Raw genomic sequence first — 24,288 nt, forward strand, 5'->3', positions numbered from 1 at the left:
CATCTGTAAAATGGGCTGGAGAAGGAAATAGCTAACCACTCCAGGATCTTTGCCAAGAAAACACTAATTGGGGTCACAAAGAGTTGGACATGACTGAAACAAATGAACAACAACATGAATTATTTCCTTGAAGTTGTGATGATTGAGTTGGTATATCACTGTATTAATTTAGCAATAGTTCGATTGTGCCTGTTTTAGAACAGATTTTGCTCCCCTTCCCCCATGGTATAAATTGAAAATATAAGAAAATAAAAGTAACTCAGTGAATGATGAAAATGCATTCTATACTCCTCACTCTATCCAGAGATGCTTTTTGGTAATAAGCAGTCTACTGCGGAAGACATTTTCACAAAAATGCTCATTTTATCTTGACATTGCAGGCCTTCATTAGTCCATACACATACACTTGTTTTGAAATAACCAAATGAAATTCTGTCCATTTCCTCACTAATTGCATCTAATAATAAAATTAGTTTTTACTGGTTCCAGAGCTTTTGACAACATCAGATGATAATGAGCTGTCCTCCACACAAGGTATTGTGACTTAAGGACTGCCAGTTTATCTTAACATTGCAGGACTACCTTTGCTCAGAGACAGAGAAGCTTATTTAGAAGTCACAAATAGACTTCTAGCTGTTTTCTGGCTGATTGCATATTACCATTTGAAGCTTAAGCTTCCCCATTATTATGTGGTCTAAGGTGACCAATTAGAAGGAGGGCCTCATTCACACTGTATTCAGTAGTGGTTACCGTAACTCCCAAAGTTCCTAAACGTACTCTATAGAGGAAGAGACAGTAACAAATTTGAGTTCAAAGTCCATGAACAGAAACCAGCTGGTGTGGTGATTTCTCACTTATCTGGATCACAGAATTTCAGAGTAGGAGAGACTATCGCCTGCCATCTAGTCCAACCCATAGCAGAATAGGAGGTCCACCAACCTCTTCCTACAGACCTCTAAAGATGGGGAGTTGATGCCTCATTTCATTTTTCATCACCTTGAATCGTTAAGAAGGTTTTCTTGTTGACTGACATTAAATCTCAATATACCTTTTTTTACGATTTCCCCAAATTGCTACTAAATCTCCTTGTTGGAGCAAAGCAAACAAGTTTAATTCCTTTTCCACTTGCCAGCCCTTCAGCCCTTGAAGTCAGCTATCATGTTACCCTGTGAATCTTCACTTCTCCAAGCAAAACATTCTCAGTATTATCAGTCAATCCTTATATGGCATGGTCTGACTTAAGCCCATTCATCATCCCAGTTGTCCTCCTATAGGCATTTTCCACTATTTCATTGCCCTTCCTAAAAAGTGCCAATGTAAAAAAAATATTTTAACAATCAGTAAATGATGGATAAGACAAGGATATGTTAGAGAGCCAGCCCTAGCCAATTGTTAAAGTTAGAGAATTTATACTTAATAAATTGCCTGAATCTACAAATAGGGCTTAATTTGTTGTTTTATTGATTGTCTAGACTTAGGGAAGTGATGGAGAAAATGTTAAAAATGCAAATTAAACTTCAGAGTATCCTTTGGGTTTTTGGAGAGGCAGTTATTAAACATGTGACAGTATACCCATGGATACAGTTAGTTCTCCCATATAAAGGGTTGAAGCCCTTCAGAACCTCTGGAGAGCAATGCACCTAAAGAGACATGCTTTCTTTTATGAGATAGGAACAAGACCTTTGACTTCATTAATAAAGGAGACTCAAGGATGAGGAAATTTCTCTGCTCGTGCAGGTTGGCACTTTCTCTGCAATTAAATTCTGAAAAGTTTAAATGGATTGCCCAGGGTCACACAGACAGAATATACCAGAGGTGGGACTCTTATCAAGGAATTTCTTGCATGGAGGCCAGATCTCTTCTACTAAGATACAGTGCTTCTCAGATACTGCCTTATTTGATGCATTGGTCAGAGTCCAGAAATTCCCCCCAGAAGGTGGGTGTGTAGGAGAGTTTTGCTACCTTTAAGTATGCAAATGTAATATATATGCTCCTAGAAATATGTTATAGCAGAGCTGCTGAAATTATTAGAACTAATAGTTAGAACCATATTTCAGATGCATTCTAGCTTCGGTTCACTTCTGTGGAATGAGTAGCTTGGAAATTTGGGACACTTGCAAGTAGAGGACCCATTTTTGAATCCCAACTTTTCTGCTTGCTGCTTTTGTGAATTTAGGGGAAATACTTTGCTTATTTGAATTTAATTTCCCTCTGTAAAATTAGAAGTTTGAATTCTAAGGATAGTTCAAAATCCTGTGAATCAACTTATTTCTTCTGCACTTTCCCTGTTTTGTTTTTTAATATTTGGAATATTACTAGCTTGATAATATTTCCTTGTAAAGGTAATGCAAACAGTCTTTTTTTTTAATTGGTGCCCAAAATTCCATGTTCTTTGCCTTTTTTTTTTTTTTTTTTTTTGCTTTGCTTTGCTTTAGACCTGTGGGTCTCTTTGGTGCAAGGACCTCCTGTCTGGAGAATCCCTCTATCCTAGCAAGTCTGAAACTTTTCTGCAGTTTGGAGTCTTTGTGTAGTCTCAGATACTGAGTAGTGGAGCAATTTGCCCTGAGTCACCTAGCCAATTTATCTCAAAGATGAAGCTTGAATTCAGATCTTTGTAATTCAGCTATAGTTTCTCTATCTATTACCTCAGACTGAGTCTAGTTAAAATACAAAGTTAAGTTTCCGCTTTGAGGAATCAGATATTTACACTTCAATGTGAAAGGAATAATAATAAAAATATCTGGCTTTTATAGAGTATCAGAAGGTTTTTAAATATTTTTACCTGGATTTGCATCCTCACCCTACTCTCTTAGGGCACTCCCACTGATATTAATGATAAAATTGTAGTGTTAAGTGGCTTTTTCTTTGTCACTAAGCTAGACCTCAAACTTTGCCTAACTCCCAAGTTCAAGGCTCTCTCCCCACAATACCTTGCCTCCCAGTATCTTTTGTTCATTTGCTCATCCATATTTGGACTCTCCAAGACCCCATTTGGTGTATTCTTGGCAAAGATACTGGAGTCCTTTGCCAATTCCTTCTCCAGCTCATTTTACAGATGAGAAAACTGAGGCAAATGGGATTAAGAGACTTGTTCAGGGTAACATGGTCTGAGGTTGAATTCAGGAAGATGAGTCATCCTGTCAGGCCTGGCTCTCTGTCTACCTAGCTGCCCCTCAATCTCTAAGAGCCAGTTTGGATTGAGAAAGGAGTGTGGCAATAGAGTATGGACTTTAAAGAGAAAGGGAGAAGTGAGGGCAGAGAGAGAGACATTCTTAGGAGTAGATGAAAAAGAATAGAATGAACCCAGGGATTGGTTCATAGTGTTGCCTCAGGCCACCCCTAACTAATTTAGGCTGTGAAGTAAAATGAATTCTGTATCCTGGGACCATAGTAGCACCTGCCTGCCCAAGTTCCCCAATGCAATTCAGGCACAGTCCCTAATTTAGAGCCCCATTCCTCAAGAACACGTGATGCTCCTGCTCTCCCTCACCCCTTCTGACAGCAGCCCCAGAAGGGAGCCACTGGTGCAGGCAGCTTGGCAATCAGTCCCCAGTCTGAAAAAAGCCTACGATAGAAAAATCTCTCTGTCTTTCAACGCTGCCATTACTGGAAACTGTGCAGGACGAAAATACAGTGTAGGCATGAAATATCTGTAGCGATAATCGCCTATCCGACGATGCTATGTTCTTGACTGCATGCAGCTTTTCTGCCTAATTTTGCACATGTCCCAGATTAGTATTTATTTTATGAGGCTGGAAAATTCCCTGCCTGAGATCTGGTCTCTTTACCATTTTCATGCTTTCAATTTTGCATCTGCCTCCCTTCCTCCATTGGCTGCTTTGTTATTCAGTCCCATAGCTGAGCACCAGTCCTTTTAACCTTCCAGGCACACAGAGCTTTCTGGGTCTCAGCTGACAAAAAGAGAGAGTGGCTTCATTATCCTGAGTCCCTTGTTTCTCTAACCCCTTCTTAGCAAACTTACAAGGCTAGCATTTGAGCTTATCAAATGAAGATGTCACATGGAATTAGTTATCCTTTTCTTGGTTTGCAACAAAGGGTGCCCTAGATTTAGATCTGGAAGGCATCTTGGAGGTCATCTCCTATAAAACTCTCTTTTGCAGACTGGGAAACTAAGACCAAGAGAGTATAAGTGAATTGCCTTAGGCCACATTGGTAGTGAATGGCAGGGACAGGATTCGAACCCTGGTCCTGTCCAAATTCAATACTCTTTCCACAAGAACACTTATACTTTATGGTTCTGGTTTTCCACATTATTGTCTCATTCTCTACCAAACCTAATCCTAAACTTAACAGAAAAGTCTCATCAAACAAAAGCCTATCATCTATTTGTAGATGATTAGAAGACACAGAAAAGTATAAGTTTTGTGTGTGTGTTGTGTCTGAGTTTTGGTATACAGTATCCCAAATTTTAGCTAGAAATGGATGATTACAAAAATACATCCCAATTACTGACTGAGCTAGCAGTGGTGTGGCAGTGTCCAAAGTCGATCTATGCTGAAAACATGGAGCAATTTAAAGCCATCACATTAATTTTGTGATGCGAGGTACTGCTGATGGGTTATTTTTTCCTTCCTCATAATTTCCATTCTCATTGCCAGATCCCCCTACTTCTGGGGTTATTCATTGACTCCTGTGCCCTAGAATGTGGTCCCTAATTCCCTAATTGTTTCCATATTACGTGGCATGCCAATCAGCATATAAATTAGTCTGGGCAGGCACACAGAGAGATAAAAGTCAGTTTGGAAAAAATGAAAACCCCATAGAAGGGTAAAGTGTGTATGTATCCACAACTATTATTTCCATTCAAAGAGTGTTATTTGTGGTTGGATATTGTTATTGGCAGCTGACTATTAAGATTTCAAGCACTATTTGAACCAGATTTGGTTCCAACAAGAGTCTTGAAGTAAGATTGTGATTCCTGGTATAGTCAAAGAGCTATTTAAACAATCTGTAACTTCTAGAGGGTTTTTCTCATCATCTACATTTTGGCCATTCTTTTCACTGCAAGATAACCACTCATTCTTAATCTGGGAAGAGTCAAAAGAGCTGGTAAAACGTATTCTTTTTTTTTTTTTTTAAGTGGAAAAGAAAATTGGAATTGCTTAAATGGGGTTTGGAAAAGATCTATATATTTCCTTTAGTGTTCCATCATAGAAGAGTATTGGGCCGTACCTGCTTCTGTACCACTTTAAAAGTTTCTCTATTGTAGGTGACATCAGAGAGTCACTTTTTACTGTTATCACTCTTGTGGCCACAGGAATTAGAGCCAGGAATTCTAGTGGGTTTGAAATTTTGAACACATCAAAAATTGAAATTTAGGGGCAGCTGGGTGGCTCAGTGGATGGACAGCCAGGCCTAGAGATGGGAGGTCCTAGGTCAAATCTGGCCTCAGTCACTTCCCGGCTGTGTGACCCTGGGCAAGTCAGTTGACCCCCATTGCCTACTCTTACCTCTCTTTTTCCCTGGAGCCAATACACAGTATTGATTCCAGGACTGAAGGTAAGGGTTTAAAAAAAAATTGAAATTTATTAAGTTCATTGCCTACTGTGGAGTATTCTTATTTGTGGAGGAAAAAAAGACTAGAAATTAGGAATCCCCAAAGTTTGTTTTAGATCTTGCCTTGAGTAGTTCCCAGTTTTAAAACCAAATGAACAATACTGACTAGATTTTGTAATTATTATGACAGTTAATTATCTACGTAAGTGCTCACTTCTCTAAGTCATGCTTCTCTAAATCTTATCCTTCTGATCCCATTCTGACATTCTGCACGGTGGCATAGGTAGGGTAGTCTATGCTCAATTCATATTCACCGCTTATAATATGATCTTGGACAAATAACTGGTCTTATAAGCTGTTTTTTGAAGGAAGCTTGGTGGCATAGTTGATAGGGAGCTGGTGTTAGAACCAGAAAGATCAGAGTTCAATTCCAGCCTCAGATACCTACTTGCTGTGTGATCCTGAGCAAGTCATTTAACCTCTGTCTCCTTGTTTCTTCTCCTTTAAAATGGGGTGAAAATAATAGCACCTACTTCTCAGCATTGTTATGTAGATGAAATGAGATCATATATAAAGCATTTATTTCAGTTCTTGGCATATAGTAGGTGCTTAATAAATGCTTATTTCCATCTTTCTGGGGCTCAGTTTCTTCCTCTATAAAATGAAAGTCAGACAAACTGGAGAATATTAAGGTTCTTTTGAGCTCTGAGAATGGTTTACTTCTTAAAAAGAATATTTTTTTTATGATCTGGTCTATTCAAATTAACCATAAAGAGTATCCTTAGATACCATTAATAAGATCATTGTAGTTATCACTAGGAACAGCTAGGTGGCACAATTCCAGGCTTGGAGAAAGACCTATCTTCCTAAGTTCAAATCTGGCCTCAGATACTTAATAGCTATGTGACCCTGCGAAGTCACTTAACCCTTTTTGCTTCAATTTCTGTAAAATGAGCTGGAAAAGGAACTGGCGAAGGGCTCCTGGGTCTCTGCCAAGAATCCCCCTTATAGGGGTCACTAAGAGTTGGACATGGCTAAAAACAATTGAACAACCAAGTTATCACTGCTTGGAAAGGGATATACAACTTTGGTCCAAACAAGCTATTTCGTGGTCTCTCAAGTTAGTCAGGGTTTGATATGTTTAATGGGGAACAAATGCTTTCCAAATGTCAGGACAGTGCACTTTCCCAAATAGAAATGGAAGCACCTGAGGCCTTGAGCATTTAATTTCTCCAATTGCTGCCTAAAGTTATGTCTATCTGGGTCCACAGAAACTGCTCTCTCCTTAAGCAAATTGGAGGAAAGGCAGCACAAACATTGCCTTTGGACTCCAAATGATGTATGGGTTTGTTTTTGAAAAGTGGTGGATTCTTAATGTAAATAGGACACTGGGCAACACAAAGAATGATGCTGGCAGCCTAAAGGATGTTCCGCTCCTTATCTAGCCAGTTACACACTCTTAGTTTTCTCTTCTCAACAGACACAGTGTCAGATAAAAAGAAAAGAATGCCACCAATTTCTTGCTGGTTGTTAGTGTCTTTCCTTCCTAGACTTTCTGCCACCCTCACCCACTACATGAGAGCACAAGGATACACACACACACACACACACACACACACACACACACACACACACAGAAAGAGAGAGAGAGAGAGAGAGAGAGAGAGAGAGAGAGAGAGAGAGAGAGAGAGAGAGAGAGAGAGAGATGAATTTAGAAGGAATATTCTATTCTGTCCCAGAGCATATGCATTAACTCTTTGTTATCCAGGTATTTGAAGGCTAATGTTAGACCTGGAAAAGACTAACTAAACCCTCTTTCAACAGCCAGAGAAACTAAGACCCAGAATATAATGTTAATTTTCCCAGTCACACAACTGTAAAGTTTCAGACATGGTCTACAATACTCTCTAGTGTACCTGAACTAGATTACAACCTTTTATTTCTTGGGTCTTTTAGTAGTCTATGCTTTGGATTTTTTAATGTTGTTATATCATCTCTTTCAGTTTGAAAATTCTAGCTGCTCTGTTATTCTGTCAGATCATGGCTTCCCAATTTCCATTTAGAGCAGCCATTGGCACAATGAATAAAGCAGTGGACTTGGCATCAGAAAGTCTTGAGTTCAAGTCTGGCCTCAGACACTTACTACTCTGTGACCCTGGGAAAGTCACTCTCTTTGCCTTAGTTTCCTCATCAGTAAAAATGGGGACAATAATAGCACCTAACTCAAGATTATTGTAAGAATCAAATAAGATAATAATTATAAAGTTCTTAGCATAATACTGTGTACACAATAAATTCTATATAAATCTTAGTTGTTGTTGCTGTTGTTAAATGTCCATTCTGAAAATTTTTTTTTGACCAAAACCTCCTTCTTGTCTAAGAAGACCTTCTCATACTCTGTTTGTATCAATACCAAATGAATTTACAAATTCTAGGTGTTTCTGTTGTTCATTACTGCTTTCGGTTAGATGAACAGGGCTTGGAAAATAGCCTGGAATGTGGAAGGAGGACCAAGAATGAGAAGACCTCGGTTATATCAGTTAGAGTCTACATGGAACTCTAGATAATTATTTAACCTCTTGTATCTTAATTTTCCTTATCTATAAACTAAGTGGGCTTGATTTATTCATCTCTAAGTTTTCAGTATCAGAGAATTTCTTGACCTCTTGGTAGAGGCATATCCATCAGCAGAATTCTGATGTCTTGGTCAAAGATAGAAAGCTAACTGAAAAGCTAAGAGATTTATTACCATGCTAAGGAATCTGCTCTCTTTAGTAGGAGATTTGACTTTGTAAGGTACAGATTTGGTTTTTATAACCTTTCAGACCCACCTAAAGTACACAGCCAATTAGTGGCATTCAGTGACAAGTTAGAATAGAAAAGTAAGGTATTTCCCAGGAGGAGAGGGAGAAGGAGAGGAAGAGAGATCAGCCAAGGCAGATTTATTATCAGAATGAGGGGGAAAAAATCTCTTTTCAAGGACAGGAGACAAGAAAAAAAACAGTGCTTTTACAACTATGGAAGAAATCTTTTTAGATAAAACTGCTGGTATTCTTATCCTACAGTAGCAAGTGGTTGTTACAGCAGTGGTAGATGAGACCTTCAGTTTTATCATGTCCTTGCATAGTTTGCTAATGTTTTACTTTTCCTCCTCAGTCATTAAGGACATAACTGATAATAGGCCACTAGGTGGTTAGGGGATGAGTCCATCAAGAGATTGCAAAATGATAGTGGATTTGTTTTTGTTTTTTTTTCTCTTCCCACACAAGCCTTAAGGTCTATGATTCTGTCTGGCCCTCATCTTCCTCTTAAGCACTCCATCACCAGCTGCCTACTAGATGTTTTTAACTGGGTAGACTATAGGCATCTCAAAGTCAATATTCCTAAGACATAATTTGTTACATCCTTCTACTTTCTTCTAACCTATTCTACCTCCTGGTTTCCATATTTCTACTGAAGGAAGAACCATCTTTCTAGTCATCACAGTTTATAATTTCAAAGTCATCCTTAGACTCTTGAGAGGTTCTCTCAAACCTCTCTATCTAATCATTTTAATCCAATCAATTTTAATACAATCAATTCTATCTCCACAGCATTTCTTATTCACTCCCTCTCCACTCTCCTGACCAGGTTCTAAGAACCACTTTTATGTTAGCCTCTTAACTGATTTCTCTTCTCAAGTCTCATCCCTCTCCCATCCATTCTCTATAAATAGTACTTAAGCCAAGAGTCTCCCCATTCCAGTCTCTTTCTCTATAAACTTCAGTGACTCCCCATTGACTCTAGAATAAAATACAAATTCTGGCATTAACTAGAAAAAGGAACTTGGTAAATGGTTATCTAAAGAGGGATAAAGGCAGGGAAGAATAAAAGATAACACCAAGATTTCTGACTAGAGAGGCAAGGTTGTGGTATCACTAGCTGAAAAGGTGAGGTAAAAAGGAAAAATGAATTGAAAGAAAAAATAAATTCAGTTTGGGACATTTGGAGTTTGAGATGGTAGCAAAAGGTTCAGATAGATGTCCTACAAACAGTTATAAGAACAGGAGTAGAGCTCAGAAGGGAGACTGGGGTTGGAAATAGGTGTCTGGAGTTATGTGTGTAATAGTATTAGCTGAAGCTATGGTAGAGAATTAAATTAAGTTAAGTAATTTAACAAATATTTGTTAAGCAACTTTGTGTGTTTAACACACAATCCCTAGCCCTGATGTTAGGGATGTACAGTTTAGATAAAATTCTGAAGAAGGATTGGAAATGGATTATGTAGAGGGGAAAAGAGGAGAGCTAAAGAAGTTTTCCTCTCTGGAATGAAATAAGCATTAAACATCCACCATATACTAGTTACTATGCTAAATGATTTACATATATTATCTCATCTGATCCTTACAATAATCATGTATGGTAGGTGTGTTATTATCCCTTTTTTACATTTGAGAAAATGGAGGCAGACACTACTTTAGCGAATTGCAAAGGATCACACACCTAACTGATATCTGAGACTGGATTTTAACTCAAATATTCCTGAGCCCAGGCTCAGTGTTCTATCTTCTGCACCAACCAGCTATCCATTTTCAGTTGGACACCTCATGCTTCTCAACAAAATAAAATAGACAGCTAAGTTATCTTTTTGGTAACTATGGAAGGTGTGATGATAATTCATTTGCTTTAGGACAGAACAGACAGAACAGTTTTAGAACAGTTATTGTGAGGAATGAGTAAGGCATTTACCAACAAGGACAGAACGGAAGGTTTGTTAAGTGGCAGTTAAGGACAAAATGGAGCCATGTACCATTAATTGTGAAAGTTCATAGAATGTTAAGTTAATAAAAAGTATTTTCCTTTAGGGTTGGGGATACTTCATTTTTGTCTTTGGCTCCATAGAAACTTGCACAGTGTCTGATACATTTTGTGGGGAGTGGGAGTATTGTTGGGGAATCTATACATATGATTTCACAGATGTAGGGAACTCCCAGGCCAAAAAAAAAAAAAAATCCTTTGACCAAAATAGATGCATACCTGTTCTACTATTTGAAGTGTCTCTGGACACTAAGAGATTAAATGATTTGATCAGAATCTCATAGTTTATATATGTCAGGCAGGACTTCAAATCAAGTCTCCTTAACTCTTAAGTCATTTCTTTATTTACTATGGCACACTGCCTTTTACCTCACATAGAGAGGGAATTTTTTTAATGACTGAATGAATCACATAAATTAACTTTCCCAAAGATTCAAGGTTAGGAAGACAGAGAGAGAGAGAGAGAGAGAGAGAGAGAGAGAGACAGAGAGACAGACAGAGAGAGAGAGAGAGACAGAGAGAGAGACAGAGAGAGAGACAGAGAGACAGAGAGACAGAGAGAGACAGACAGAGACAGAGAGAGACAGACAGAGACAGAGAGAGACAGACAGAGAGAGAGAGACAGAGAGAGACAGAGACAGAGAGAGAGAAACAGAGAGAGAGACAGAGAGACAGAGAGAGACAGAGAGACAGAGAGAGACAGAGAGAGAGAGAGAAACAGAGAGAGACAGAGACAGAGAGAGAGAAACAGAGAGAGAGACAGAGAGACAGAGAGAGAGAGAGAGAACGTGCACATTTTCTTCCTAAACAAAACAATAAGGTGATTACTGTGTGAGAGAGTTGCCCAAGTTAGAGCTGAAAAGTCAATAACTCATTTCATTTAGGTTTTATATGGAATTGTCTCCATGTGCCTTTGAGTACCAGATCAAGGAACAGTTTCCTCTTCCATTCTAATAATTCTACAAAGTTCCTTGCTTAGCTTAATTGAAGGAAGGAAGAACAGGAAGGAAGATATCAGTATCTACATCAGCATCTTCAAAATCACTTTTGACGCCATGATTTTTATGACAAGTTGTCCTGAACCAATTTAAAGAATTCCATCTTTAGTTTAGGGAAAGCAGCAAAAATCCTTGTGGATGATGTAGTAATGTAACTGCTACATTGACATTCTCCCTGGTGCATAGTAAAAGGGAAGTCTTTGTATTATTGAAAATAACTCTGGATCCATAGAGTAACAGAGTGTAAATAGTTCCTTTAAGAAGCTAAAGCATTCTGATCATTGTTGAAGAATGTTTGCTTTTAGGAGGCTATAGATAAGTTCTATAAATAGTTGTGAGTAAGACAACATTGCCACACGCCCGATTGGGTCAACAGTCCTTGTCAGTTGCCATGGCTGAGTTGACATGAATCATTAAGATGACAAAATGATAAGCCATTTTATAATAATCATTTTGAATGAGGACATAATATCCAAAGAATCATCGATGCCCTGACTTTCACAAAATCACACATTAGAGTTAGAAGAGATCTCAGGAGTTATATAGTCCTACTTATACCTAATTATGAATCTCTCATGACTCTGACATGGGATTATGTACCCTTTAATTGAAGACCTCCCATGAAGAATTTACTAATTCAAGATATCTTGCTCATTCCACTTTGGAAAAGCTCTAATTATTAGGAAGTTTTTCCTTTTATATGCCTCAGTGGAACTGCTACAAATTTCTTCTAATTCTGCATCTGGTGCCAAACAGAACAAGTCTAATCCTCCTTACAGTTGCCAATCTTTCAAATACTTGAAGAAAACAGTCATGTCCCTCTCTCCTCAAGAATTAAAATTCTTAAGTTCCTTAGTTACTCTTCCAGTGGTGTGAGTCCTAAGTCCCCTGATCATTCTGATCTCTGTTCTTTGAATATTCTCTATTTTTTTTAGTGATTTTCTTAAAGCATGCTAATAAGAACTGCACACAATATTCTAGATACATAGGTAATTATCACCACTGGCATGCTGCAAATGTTTAACAACTAGCTGTACAAGAGAAAATAAAATGTATGAACACACTCAAGTATAATATGCATTATTAACATTTTCTCTTGGGCAGCTAAGTAGTGTAGTGGATACAGCAGCAGGCCCTAGAGTCAGGAAGACTCATCATCCTGAGTTCAAATCTGGCCTCATACACTTACTAGCTGCATTTCCCTGGTCAAGTTGCTTAACCATATTTCCCTCAGTTTCTTCCTCTGTAAAATGAATTGGAGAAGGAACTAGCAAGTCACTCCAGTATCTTTACAGAAAGTCAGACATGACTGAAATAGCTCCACAAACAAAACATATTTTCTCCATCGCTCTCTTAAGTCTGCAAAATTAACATGATAAAGCTCTGATTTTATAATGCTTGCCAAATTCAGAGGTATAAAGCCATCACTTTGAAAATTTAACAATCAGATCAGATTCAGCTCTCTCTATAAAAAGATACTGTGTCAATTCTTTCCCTATTTGATTCTGAGGATGCCAACAGTGTTGTTACCTTATATTACACTTCTATCATGTCCCCCATTCTAGAAAATATCATTTCCTAAGTGCAAACTAAGATCTTGTTGTGTGTTTGCAAATGTGGTATCAAAATTAAATACAAAAAGTCTAAATATATTTGTATGCAGCTTTCACTTTCCAATTCATATGTACTCAAGTGGAAGCTGCTTTGCTGTTGTGTTGTTGTTTTAACTAACAGTTACCCATGAGCACTAGACCTAACATTTTAATTCTCCTAGGAAATACCTTCTTATGAGAGCATCTCCAAGAAAGAGTGGGTAGAAATAAAATCTACAACGGGAAAAGAAAATAGCACACCCATTTGCATTAGCTAATAAGAAAAATATCATTTCTCCTATTCTCCTGTGTCTTTTTTTCTTCTCACTACACTTCAGACTTCCTCTTTAATGTTCAAGTTGGAAATGATTTGTTTCGTGTATAGTTAGAAAGGAAAGACTCGACGGAATATTGTCAATTGATTTAAGCCCCCAAATTTAGCTCTACAGAGGCAGGTGAATCCTGTGTCAGATCCTCAGAGATTGCTTTCAGGGGAAAAAGTACTGAGGCCCTGGTGTGCTGAAGAAAGCCGCTCTGTTCCAATAAGCTTAGATTGAAGCTTTTAATCTTGCCAGTGAGACCCTAAGACTGCATGTTCATAGGTGCCTGAACATGTTTTCTGGGAAAACCCTTTTTAGGGCAGTACATTTGAAAGGATTTCCTGAAAGGAAAAGGCCCTCATGGCCAGGTGTGTTGCTTAAATCTGACTATACCAGCTCAAGAATATAGTGGGGTGCCAATTCTATTCATTTGCATTAGGTTTTAGAAGTGAATATTTTTCTTTGAAAATGTTCTGGCTGCCAAGGGGCATTAGGTTCCCCCCCCCTTTTTTTTAAACTAAAATATACATATGCCTAGACTTCTTTCCCTCCACATATACACCTTCTAGGTTTCAGTTCCTTTAATGTCACAGTCTAAACGAGTAATAACTCTTGTTTCTTTTCAAATTGGCGAGGAAATATCCTGAAACCAGCATAACTTCATCTTCTCAACCTACTGAGGATGGAGTGGACTTTTTGTGACATTGGGGACTTTTTAGAAAGTTATAATGGACTTTAATACTCATGATTAACACAAGATTCCAAACTATACATTTTACAGTTATTTATTTTTAGTCCATAAAATGATCACAGTATATGTATTTGAAGAGGGGTACAGAGTAGCAACCCTGTTGGCATCCTCAGTCCTCCAAACTCATGAATCAAACAGGGAAAGCATGGACAAAGTATCTTTAGACAGCTAGTGTGAGCTGGGTTTGAGATTTCCGTATCAGCAGTTTGGCAACCCTGCTTGAAATTTGCTCCTGCTGGGATCTAGAGCCCATTTCTCTTATGAACTCAAGGTACCTTCCTACTTAACTTGACTGAGGCACAACTTATCCCTTCCAGATGGCACTGCCTGACAGGTCTTTGATAGTCAGGCTGTCGTCTCCTTGATCTTCTCTATCAATGACTCCGCACAAAAGCCTATAGAAAAGAACAACAAAACCTGATGCTGTCAGTGTTCATTCTTGGAATCTTCAGTCGCCCTGCATGGGCACAAACCTGACAGCGACCTCAATTATTCCTCCATCTTACCAGAAGTATTCACTCCCAGTCAGCAGCTGCGCTATGGACATACAACTTTATGGGAAATAGACTCCTCTTCCAAAGAGCATTAGTGCTCTGGGCTCAGGCATCCTGGGAAGCATAAGCAACCCAGCCATGGCTCTTAAAACAGTTTTATAGGAAAGAAAATTAAATGAGTGAAATAAAAAGTTGACCCCCGCTAACTTCACAGAGGAGCATATTCTTATTCTTTCTAACAATCTTGCTTCATCAGAAGATACAGAAAAATATAATTTGTAATTTACTTCAGTTACTTGAGTTTTTGCATTTGCATCCCTAAGTATATAGCAGAGTAGCAGTGTGTCACAGTGGATAGCGTTCTGGGCCTGGAAGAAGGAAGACTCATCTCATGGGTCTAAATCCAACCTTACTAGCTGAGTGACCCTGGACAAGCCATTTAAACCTGTTTGTCTCAGTTTCCTCGTCCGTAAAATGAGCTGGAGAAGCATATGGCAAACCACTCCAGTATCCCTGCCAAGAAAACCCCTAATGCATCATGAAGATTCAGATACAGCTAATTATTCAACAACAAGTATAAGGAAAGTCAACAAATCAAGTCAACCAGCATTTATTACACAGTTACTATATGCCAAAAACTGTCCCAAGCATTGAGAATATAGAAAGAAAAAAAAGGGGAAATACAATTCTTGCCCTCAAGGAACTCACATTCTAGTGGGAGAGACAACTAGAAAGCAATTTTGTACAAACAAAATATATACCTATAAAAGGTAAAATAACGATAGCTCCAAAGGGGAGGCCTTAGCACATATAAGACACTTAATGTTTATTGGACGAATGAATAGATATTGCTGAATATTCTCAGGTAAGAAGTTCCACCAAATGTTAATAATGGAAAAGAACAACTTTGGTAACCAGAGAACATTGATGTTGGACATTGTGATCAGGTTTCACGTAACAGGATCAGTTTATTAGAATAGGCACACCTTCCTATATAGCAAGGGTTATCCTTCAGTATTTAGAAAAATTGTGTAGCCCTCATACTAATTTTTTTTAATCATAGAGTATTTAAGCTAAATTATGCAAATTCTAAGCCAGAAGACAATATTTTCCACACATTTAGCATATACAAAACACTGAAAAATATCACTTAAAATTATGGTATGAACCATAGGTTTGGGTTTTAGTTTTGGTTTGTTTGTTTTGTTTTGTTTTGTTTTTTGGTAATCCTACTAATAGTTCAGATTATATACTCTAGTGGTTAAAATTAAGGTTAAGGAAGTCGTTAAGATCTAGAGATTAAATTTCTTATTTGATATGTAATTTGACATTGGCATCTTTGTCTCCATGCAAGTGTTAGAAAAGTGAGTAATGGATGAAATTTCCTACCTCTTTAAAAAAAAAAAAAAAAGAAAATATGGCCTACTAACTCCTGAAAAGTATTTTGATGTCTTTGAAGAACAGGTGCTTTAGCTATAGAATCAGAAAAATCCTAATATTTATCTAATATGCATAAAGAGCTACTGATGTTTATTTTCCTTATAAAGAAAACTTTGCCTCACTTGGGATCTTTTTACCCTGGACAAAAAATATTCTAATGTCTTCTATAATGATGTTCTGCTAATTTTCCTCAAAAGTAATTATTTTAGCCCTTTTATTTTCAAGTGGAAAAAAACTAATAATGCTTCCAACCATAACATATCAGTGTGAGAAGCTGTGAGCTCAAATGTGTCTGGAGTCAGAGGACCTAGATTTGAATCTCAACTCTGCTAATTATTATCAATGTGCCCCTGGACAAGTTATTTTAACATTTCTAGCTTTACTTTGCTCATCAAAGTTGAGGGTTGGAAATAATGGCTTCTAAGGTCCCTTCCAGTTCTAAAATCCAGAAAGATAAAATAAGCAAGAAAAAACAGCCTCAGTTGATTTATCTGAGGTAAAAATGGCAGATCTTACATCTATCTACCTAGCTACTTATCAACCTATCTATCTATCTATCTATCTATCTATCTATCTATCTATCTATCTATATTTGGTCCATTTCAGGATATGACAGAGGTATTCAGGACAGTATATCTGAGGCATGTTTGTACACTCTAAAACACTTTCTGGCTGTACATCAACCTAATTGGTCTAAATGTATTTTATATGCTTTTTCTCCTACTCTCATAGAAACGTTATATCATTCATCCCAAGTAACAGTATTTTAAATTATTTAAACCTCACATTGGTTTTATAGGATCCCCAGAGACTCCTTTTGAAGTACTAGCAATTTTTTTTCACGTCCCAGACAAATATTATTTGTAACCAAAACAAATCATCTCATTTCAGAAAAAAATTAACACCCTCTTGTATTGAGCCTTGTCATTTTATAGATTTACAAATTACTTCCACATTTCTTTAAACAAGCATATTTGGAAATTGTGATTGCCCAAGATATAATGACTTATGTCTTTTAACTTTTGATGGATGAGCCCTTTATCTATCCAACCATGTATTTTAAAAGCCTGAATATAATTTTCTGATATGTTTCATAGCACTGAACTTGAAAACAAAATTATATTTTTCTTCAGAACACTTCAGAGTTTTAACTACTTCTATGCTTATTTTAGTCAACAATTGTACTTTATTTTCCTCCAGGGCAGCTAAATGTTTCACTGCTTGGTATTATTCCTGATACAGAAATTTAGTTTATACTGGCACCAAAGGAGCAATTTTCTCATGTTGGGACTCACAAAAAAAAAAAGCATTCCAGAAAAAAGGGATGGAAAAAAATTTTATGCTAAATGAAACACTGCTAAGATTTTTAAAATGTGAATTCCAGGAAATCTGATACTTTTATCTGGCTTTGAAAAACTTAACTAAAACTGATAAGCTTATGAAATAAACACAGTACATGTTTTTTTGCAGGTGAAATGTGACCAGTATTGGCCCAGCAGAGGCACAGAAACATATGGGCTGATTCAGGTGACGCTGCTAGATACTGTGGAATTGGCAACATACTGCGTTCGAACATTTGCACTTTACAAGGTGTGTTTTCCCCCCTTCCGTTCCCTTTTCTTTATTTAAAGAAAGCTTCTTTTGAGAAATCAGATCTCTTAAAGCTATACTTAAATCTTGATCTTACTGGCAACAGTGAAGAATGAAATAATTCTTCCATTATCACTGTGCAATTTTTCTCCTTGTCTGGAAGTTCATCACAGTAAATACTGAGTTCTTGCTCTGAACAAAAGTTTAGTTGAATGAAGAATTAGGCAGAGAACTCAAATTATTTGCTGGCTTCTCTTCAGAGATGTAACAAGAGCTCTCTGATATTTGAACCAGAAAATGCAATTTCTATCTCTTAAAAATTTTATTTTCCTGAGCAAATATTTGCATTTTACTTTTGGTTTGAACCTCCAAAAGAATACATCTTACTAATGGAGATATGACCACTAACCAACACTGATTCTCAGGTCTTTTCTGATGTTTTGTTCCCTATTGGAACCCGGGATTTAAGAAATGTCCATTATAGTCAATGTTCTCATTTAACAGAATGGTTCAAGTGAGAAGAGGGAGGTGAGGCAGTTCCAGTTTACAGCATGGCCAGATCATGGGGTACCAGAACATCCAACACCTTTCCTAGCTTTCTTGCGACGAGTCAAAACCTGTAACCCTCCCGATGCTGGTCCTATGGTTGTTCACTGCAGGTAAGCCCCATGTAGATGTGTGATAGATATATTTAAGGAAAGGTCTCAAAAATATAAATGGTAACCTAGTTCAAATTTTGGCCTGATTGATAACAGATATTGATAAGAATTGGAATGTGCATGTAGAACATTGTGTTTGTTTTGTTTTGTTTTACAAACTCTTAGTATATCGAATCTTATGAAGACTATGAAATTAAGAACATGAGTACCTTGCCTTGTGTATCTCTCTTTAGATGAAATGGAGTCCATAACCGAGGTTCAGATCAAACTATTTGTTTCTTATAGTAGGTATTTTCAGAAATCCAGGAAGATTAATAAAAGTTAGAGGTAAGAGAAATGAGGAGGAGTCAGTTTTAGGCAAGGGGAAAGAAGAAGGCTTCATGGAAGTTTTGAGATCTGAATTGAGTATTGGAGAAAGAAAAGAAAATTTAATAGGCTGAGATGCAGAGGCATTCTAGCTTAAGAAATGATGTGGGTGAATTCATGAAGGCAGAAAATGGCAGAACAGAATTGGAGAATGGTTAGTGGTCCAGCATGTTTGAACTGTAGAATATATGAAGGGGTATAGAATAAAATGAACCTGGAGTGGTGGACTGGAGCCAGACTACGAAAAAGCCTGGATTGCCAGAACGAGATTGCATTTTATCCTATAGACTAGGGATTCTTAACCTTTTTTTGTTTCATAAACACCTCTACCAGTCTGGTGAAGCCTATAGACCAATAAGTGATTCCCAAAGTGGGCGGTGGGTGCTGCAGCAATCCAGTGGGGTGGTGATGGCCACAGGTGCATCAGGGGGTGGTGAATAACTGTAAGGGGGTGGTGATAGTATGAGACGGGGGTGCTAAGTAATGTTTTTTCTGGAAAGGGGGCGGTAGGCCAAAAAAGTTTGGGAACCACTGCTATAGACCCTTCATAAGAGTAATGTTTTTTAAGTGCATACATAATGTAAAATTACAAATGAAACCAATAATGTAGAAAAATAGTCATCAAAATGACACAAAAAGAATTCATTGACCCTCTAAAATCTGTCTAAAGTTCCCGCTGGTGTCCATGGACTTTCAGTTAAGAACCTGAGCTCTCACTGAACAAAATTTTATTTGAATGAAGAATTAGACAAAGAACTCATATTATTTGCTGGCTCCTCTTCAGAAATTTGAACCAGAAAATGCAATTTATATCTCTTAAAATTGATTTATAGCTTTTAAAAATGGAAAGAAAGTGGGGGAAAAACTACAAACAAGGAAACTTTCCTTAGTACAAAGCATGAAGCAGTAAGAAGGGTATATTGGAGGAGAAACTTTGGCAGCAGAATTCATTAGTAGGCTATTAACAATAATATGAGTTAAAGACAAAGGCCATAGAAGGAAGTAGTAAGGATGACATGAATATAAGAACCATTTTTGAAGTCGAATTGGTAGCTTTTGTTAAATGATTGAATTTAGGGAAGAATGAAAAATGAAGAATGATTCTCAGGAACATAATTCCCTTCTCAGAAGAGAGATGGGAAACTATAGATGCTGAATCTTGTATCCTCAGTTGTCATGTAGTCCCTATGTTAGGATTTTTGGTGATAGTACAGGGCTCTTGGGGAGAGATATCATGAAATGGTTGCTATTTTAAAAATTTGTCATTAAATTTAATTTTTAAACTGCAGTTTCTAGGCTGTGAGGGCAAGAAGCTAGTAGCACTATCAACACCACATAGGAGTTAAGAGGGCTTCCAGCTTTTGAAGGACAGAAGATAAATTTAGTTGTGAACATTTCGGGGTTCAGCATCATTTCAGAGATCATAGGAAAATGCTGATGGTGGAATCTTATCTAAACAAGGTATAACCTCACCACAGTTGAGAAGTAATTAGGCAAAAGGCAACAGTGTAAATGAGCAAATTATTAATTCTATCATAGCTACAATGGAATGGATAAAATCATCATTGTAGGAATTTAGAGGAAATTTCACCATGATGTCATTTTTATCTATTTGAATGAGTTAGTTTTAGCTTAAAAGCAGAGGCCAATTTCTCTGCCAAGTGGATTCTATAAGAAGGTAGGAAGTTTTTAGAGGAATGAGATTGGAGCAAGGGATAAAGGGAGGGAAAGGGCAGAAAGGGGAAATGAAAGTGCTCAGGGAAAATTAATGTACATCTAAGGGTTATGTCTCCTATCTAGCAATAAATACACTAGGAGTAAAAAGAGCCAAATATGAAAAGAGGAATTCTGAAAAGCAATCAAGGGAGGGAAAGTATCATAGGATGGTATGAAACACCAAGCACATTTTGACTGGTAAGATTAAAGTTTAGGATAAGAAACGAATTGATTTTTTAATCAAAGATATGGAAATAATTTTATATACAGAGGGTAGAGCAAACATGAAATAGGAACAGGCTCCAACTTACTAATGAGTTGTGATTCTGAAGTTCATTTCTAAATTGGTTGTTTGGAACCTGCAGCACATTTTTATATAAAAGTAATATTATAAGTGGTTAGGTTCCAAGAATAATCCACAAAGGCCAATTTAATCCATTATTCAGTTCAGTTCAGTAAACATCCATTAAGTCCATACCCTGCATATTATATTAAACAGTGAGAAACATAGATACATAAAGAAGGCATCATTCTTCTCAAGAAGTTTGTCATCTAGCATGAAAATAAAGAGTTGTAAAAGTATTTATACAAGATAAAAGGCCATCGTTGCATACAGGAGGGGGAAAATACTTTGAGAGTTTTTATGAAAAAAAGATCGTTTTCCAACTAGAAGAATCATGGATATCTTAATGCATGAGATGCCATTTGAACAGGATTTTAAGATGGGCAGGATTTAAATGGGTGAAGATAATCTACATTAATAGCATAATATTGTTGCTGGAGGAAAACTTACTAAAAGTTCCAACTTCTAAAAACTCTGCTTATTGAGACTGAGTCTTTCTCTCTCCCCACTAATTCTTGGAGCAACTATAGGCATCTATAGACAGTAGACATAGACATAGAAAGTGGAAAAAAAGATCTTAGGCCAAGAAGAGGTCCCGGAAATGAAGCTTTGGTGGTAGGATCCAGGTCTCTAGAGAGAACTGACAGTTTGGGTCTTTGGAAGAGAACTGAATGTTCCCATTTAAAGGTAATCAGTGTCTTTGGGGAAGAGTAGAAAAAACATGAGCAAAAAGATGAAGCATACCAAATATGAATATCTCTTCAAATAGTCTTATTCTATTAAGGAAATAAAACATATGGCATAGGAAAGTAGATAAAAAGTAATTTAAGTTAGAATAAAAGATATGCTTAATGAGAGAATGATAGGGAATACTTCACATAGAAGAGCATTTGATCTGAGTTTTGAGTTAGATTGAGTTTAGCAAAAAAGAGGAGAGCATTAATAAAGACAATTTATTACTATAATGAATATTTTACTTCTGACACTTATTAGGTTATGAACTAACATTATGTTAAGCCTAGGACCCTCAAGGATCCCCCAAAATCACTTCACTTTAACAAGAATTCTTTGTTCTTTACTTAGCATCCTAGTAGTTATTCTTAAATGACTGACTGGAGAAGGCTTCCCCAAAGTCTTCTCAATTCATAACCAACTTAATTTTCAAAGAGAGAGGGGAAATCGGATAAAACAACACAATAGGGTACAGTTTTTTTATATTACTTCAGTTATCTTGAAAAGTTAATGTAACACCAATGATCAGAAAAGTAATCATACCCGCCCCCCAAAAAAGCATTGTCCACCCCTTTGTACTGAGCCATTTCCATGAAATGGAACTTGAAAATGTTTAATATTTCTTTGTGCATCTATTCGCATCTAGAATACTACCTAACTCATATAAAGAACCTATTTAGTGATCCAGGAGAATCTTGTCCAACAATAAGGAAAATATTCTTTGGAAGTGAAAAGGAATTTGGACAGCTATGCATGTAGGAGTAAAAATAAAACACACCAGCAAATGCCATCTACGGAAAAAGAGACGGTACAATGCAGATTTATGAGTGCATTTTAATATTTGCACCTGAGTCTTGTCCTACTTTATTCCATTCAAGTGTCTCTTTTGACTGCAAATATTGCCAGAGAATGTGGATTTGAGGTGTTGACAAGCACAAACTGTGGACTCAATTATTGTTAAACCTGGAATTCATTTTCATGTGTAAACCAAGTAAGATGAGAGATCAGACTTCTGTAAATGAAAGACAGTATTGTTAGGACTACCAGAATCTCTGAATAAAGAATTAGTTCAAATGTTCCAGATAAAACCTTATTAGTGGGAACATTTTAAGAATAAGGGAAGTAATTGTACCACTTTGAATGTATTAAGCTTTTAGTTGTGTCTTTTTATATATCAGTAGTCATCCAAAAAAAATATATTTCTAGTTCCTGAAACAAAATAGTAATATAAAAAATAATCTCTGGCATTGTGAATAGATATCCCACTGTCAGAAAAATATTCTTATTAAAAACAAAGAGTTTCCCTATTAGGAGTTAGCTATAATGTATACATGTTAGTGATAGAGGAGAAATGCACTTATTTCTTCTTCAAATAGTATTAGTGTAGTCAAGCAAGTACTGGTCAGATAATAACAAATAGTTCCTGGAATGAAAGGGAAATTGTTATAGCTATTTGTTTCAGAACATTGGAGAAATTTTAAAACCTTCTTCCATGATGTTAAATTAAACCTGATCTTACTAATAGGTATTGTTACTATAAAAAAGTGAGATTTTTAAAAAGCAAACATTTGTTTTTTTTTTTCCATTTGAGTGTTCTCCCTCTTCCATGTAACTACTTTGATAGACCAGGTTTAACTGCCTCTTAAATTTGAACTGTATTTCATAATTTACAAAGGGATGTCATATAAATTGACTCATTTAAGCCTGAAAATAATAACATTTATCATAAAAATTCAAGAGAATAATAAAATTTTGAGGTTGAATGGAACCTTAGTGTCTTCCTACTCCATGGCATATCTGATAAAGAATCCTGATATCAATATGGCTAATTGTCATCCAGGCCTTTCTTGAAGCACTCTACTAAGAAAACTACCATTCTTTAAACCAATCCCATTCTACTTTTGGATGGCTCTAGTTGCTGGGATTTTTTTCCCCCATCAACCTATAATTTTTCCTTTTTGCAGTGTCTACCCATTGCTCTTTATCCCTCTCTGAACAAATATTATCCATCTCCCACATCATAGCCTTTCAGACTCAGGGACCCCTATGATGCTCTCCATCCTGCCCCTAAAATCATCTTTTCTCTAGGCTGAATGTCCTCAGTTTCTTCAAATTATACACATATAATAATTCACACTATTGTAGGTTGAGTGGTGGGATAACTGATAGGAATATAGTACTATTGTTTATAACCTTTTAGTCATTTCAAGTTTGGAAAATTACTTGATGCCTTTATGAGTGGTAGGCCAAAAAATTTGTCCCCTTCTTTCTTGGGACACATTTTTACTTTAAGACAAAAAACCATTACTCAATTCAATCACCCAATTTACTCATCCCATTTGAATTTAAATCATTTTTAAATGCTTCCAACAACCAATTCTACCTTTAAAAGACTAAGCTTGACCACCACTTCGAATGCTCAGAAGGATATGCCAGTGTTGTTAAAGGCAATTCCAAAGGAAGGGATTTCAAAAAAAGTTAGAATGAGTAGTCCCATTCTGGAAATGAACAGAGAGTTATATACACTATAAGCGATTAATTTAAAGTGTGCAACAAATATTTCTGTATATTAAAATGTTTTAAAACTAGTTGCATAAATTTATCATGCTTCATACAATTTCATATATTTTGATTAGTGTTCAAAATGTCACACCTACCAAAATGACCTCACGTAGTTAAAGAAATGTTTAAGTAGCTTATTTTCTACCAAGAAGATATAATATATAGACAAGTTAATAAATATAAGATTATTTGAGGAAGGGGGAAATTGCTGACAACTTGGGGAAATAGAAAAGCTTCCTGTAGGATATGACAACTCAGCTAAGCCTTGAAAGATTTTAAAAGATGAAAGTGAAAAGGAAGGTCATTTTTGTGTCTGTATCTCTGTTTACATATAAGATCAACATATATGTAAAAAGCACCTACTATGTGCTAGGAACTACATTAGATATTGTAAATACAAATACAAAATTG

At 36.7% G+C, this 24,288-nt stretch overlaps 1 protein-coding gene across 1 annotated transcript in view; it reads left to right on the plus strand.

Annotated features, from left to right (window-relative positions):
- Positions 1-24,288, plus strand: part of PTPRD (protein tyrosine phosphatase receptor type D) — a 610,060-nt gene that overhangs the window by 535,674 nt on the left and 50,098 nt on the right. Inside the window, exons 30-31 of the mRNA XM_044656609.1 lie at positions 17,380-17,499; positions 18,004-18,158. Coding sequence (XP_044512544.1) covers positions 17,380-17,499; positions 18,004-18,158 — 275 coding nt within the window. The remainder of the gene's footprint in view (positions 1-17,379; positions 17,500-18,003; positions 18,159-24,288) is intronic.

Source organism: Gracilinanus agilis, chromosome 1 (assembly GCF_016433145.1).
Source record: "Gracilinanus agilis isolate LMUSP501 chromosome 1, AgileGrace, whole genome shotgun sequence".
Lineage (NCBI taxonomy): Eukaryota > Metazoa > Chordata > Mammalia > Didelphimorphia > Didelphidae > Gracilinanus > Gracilinanus agilis.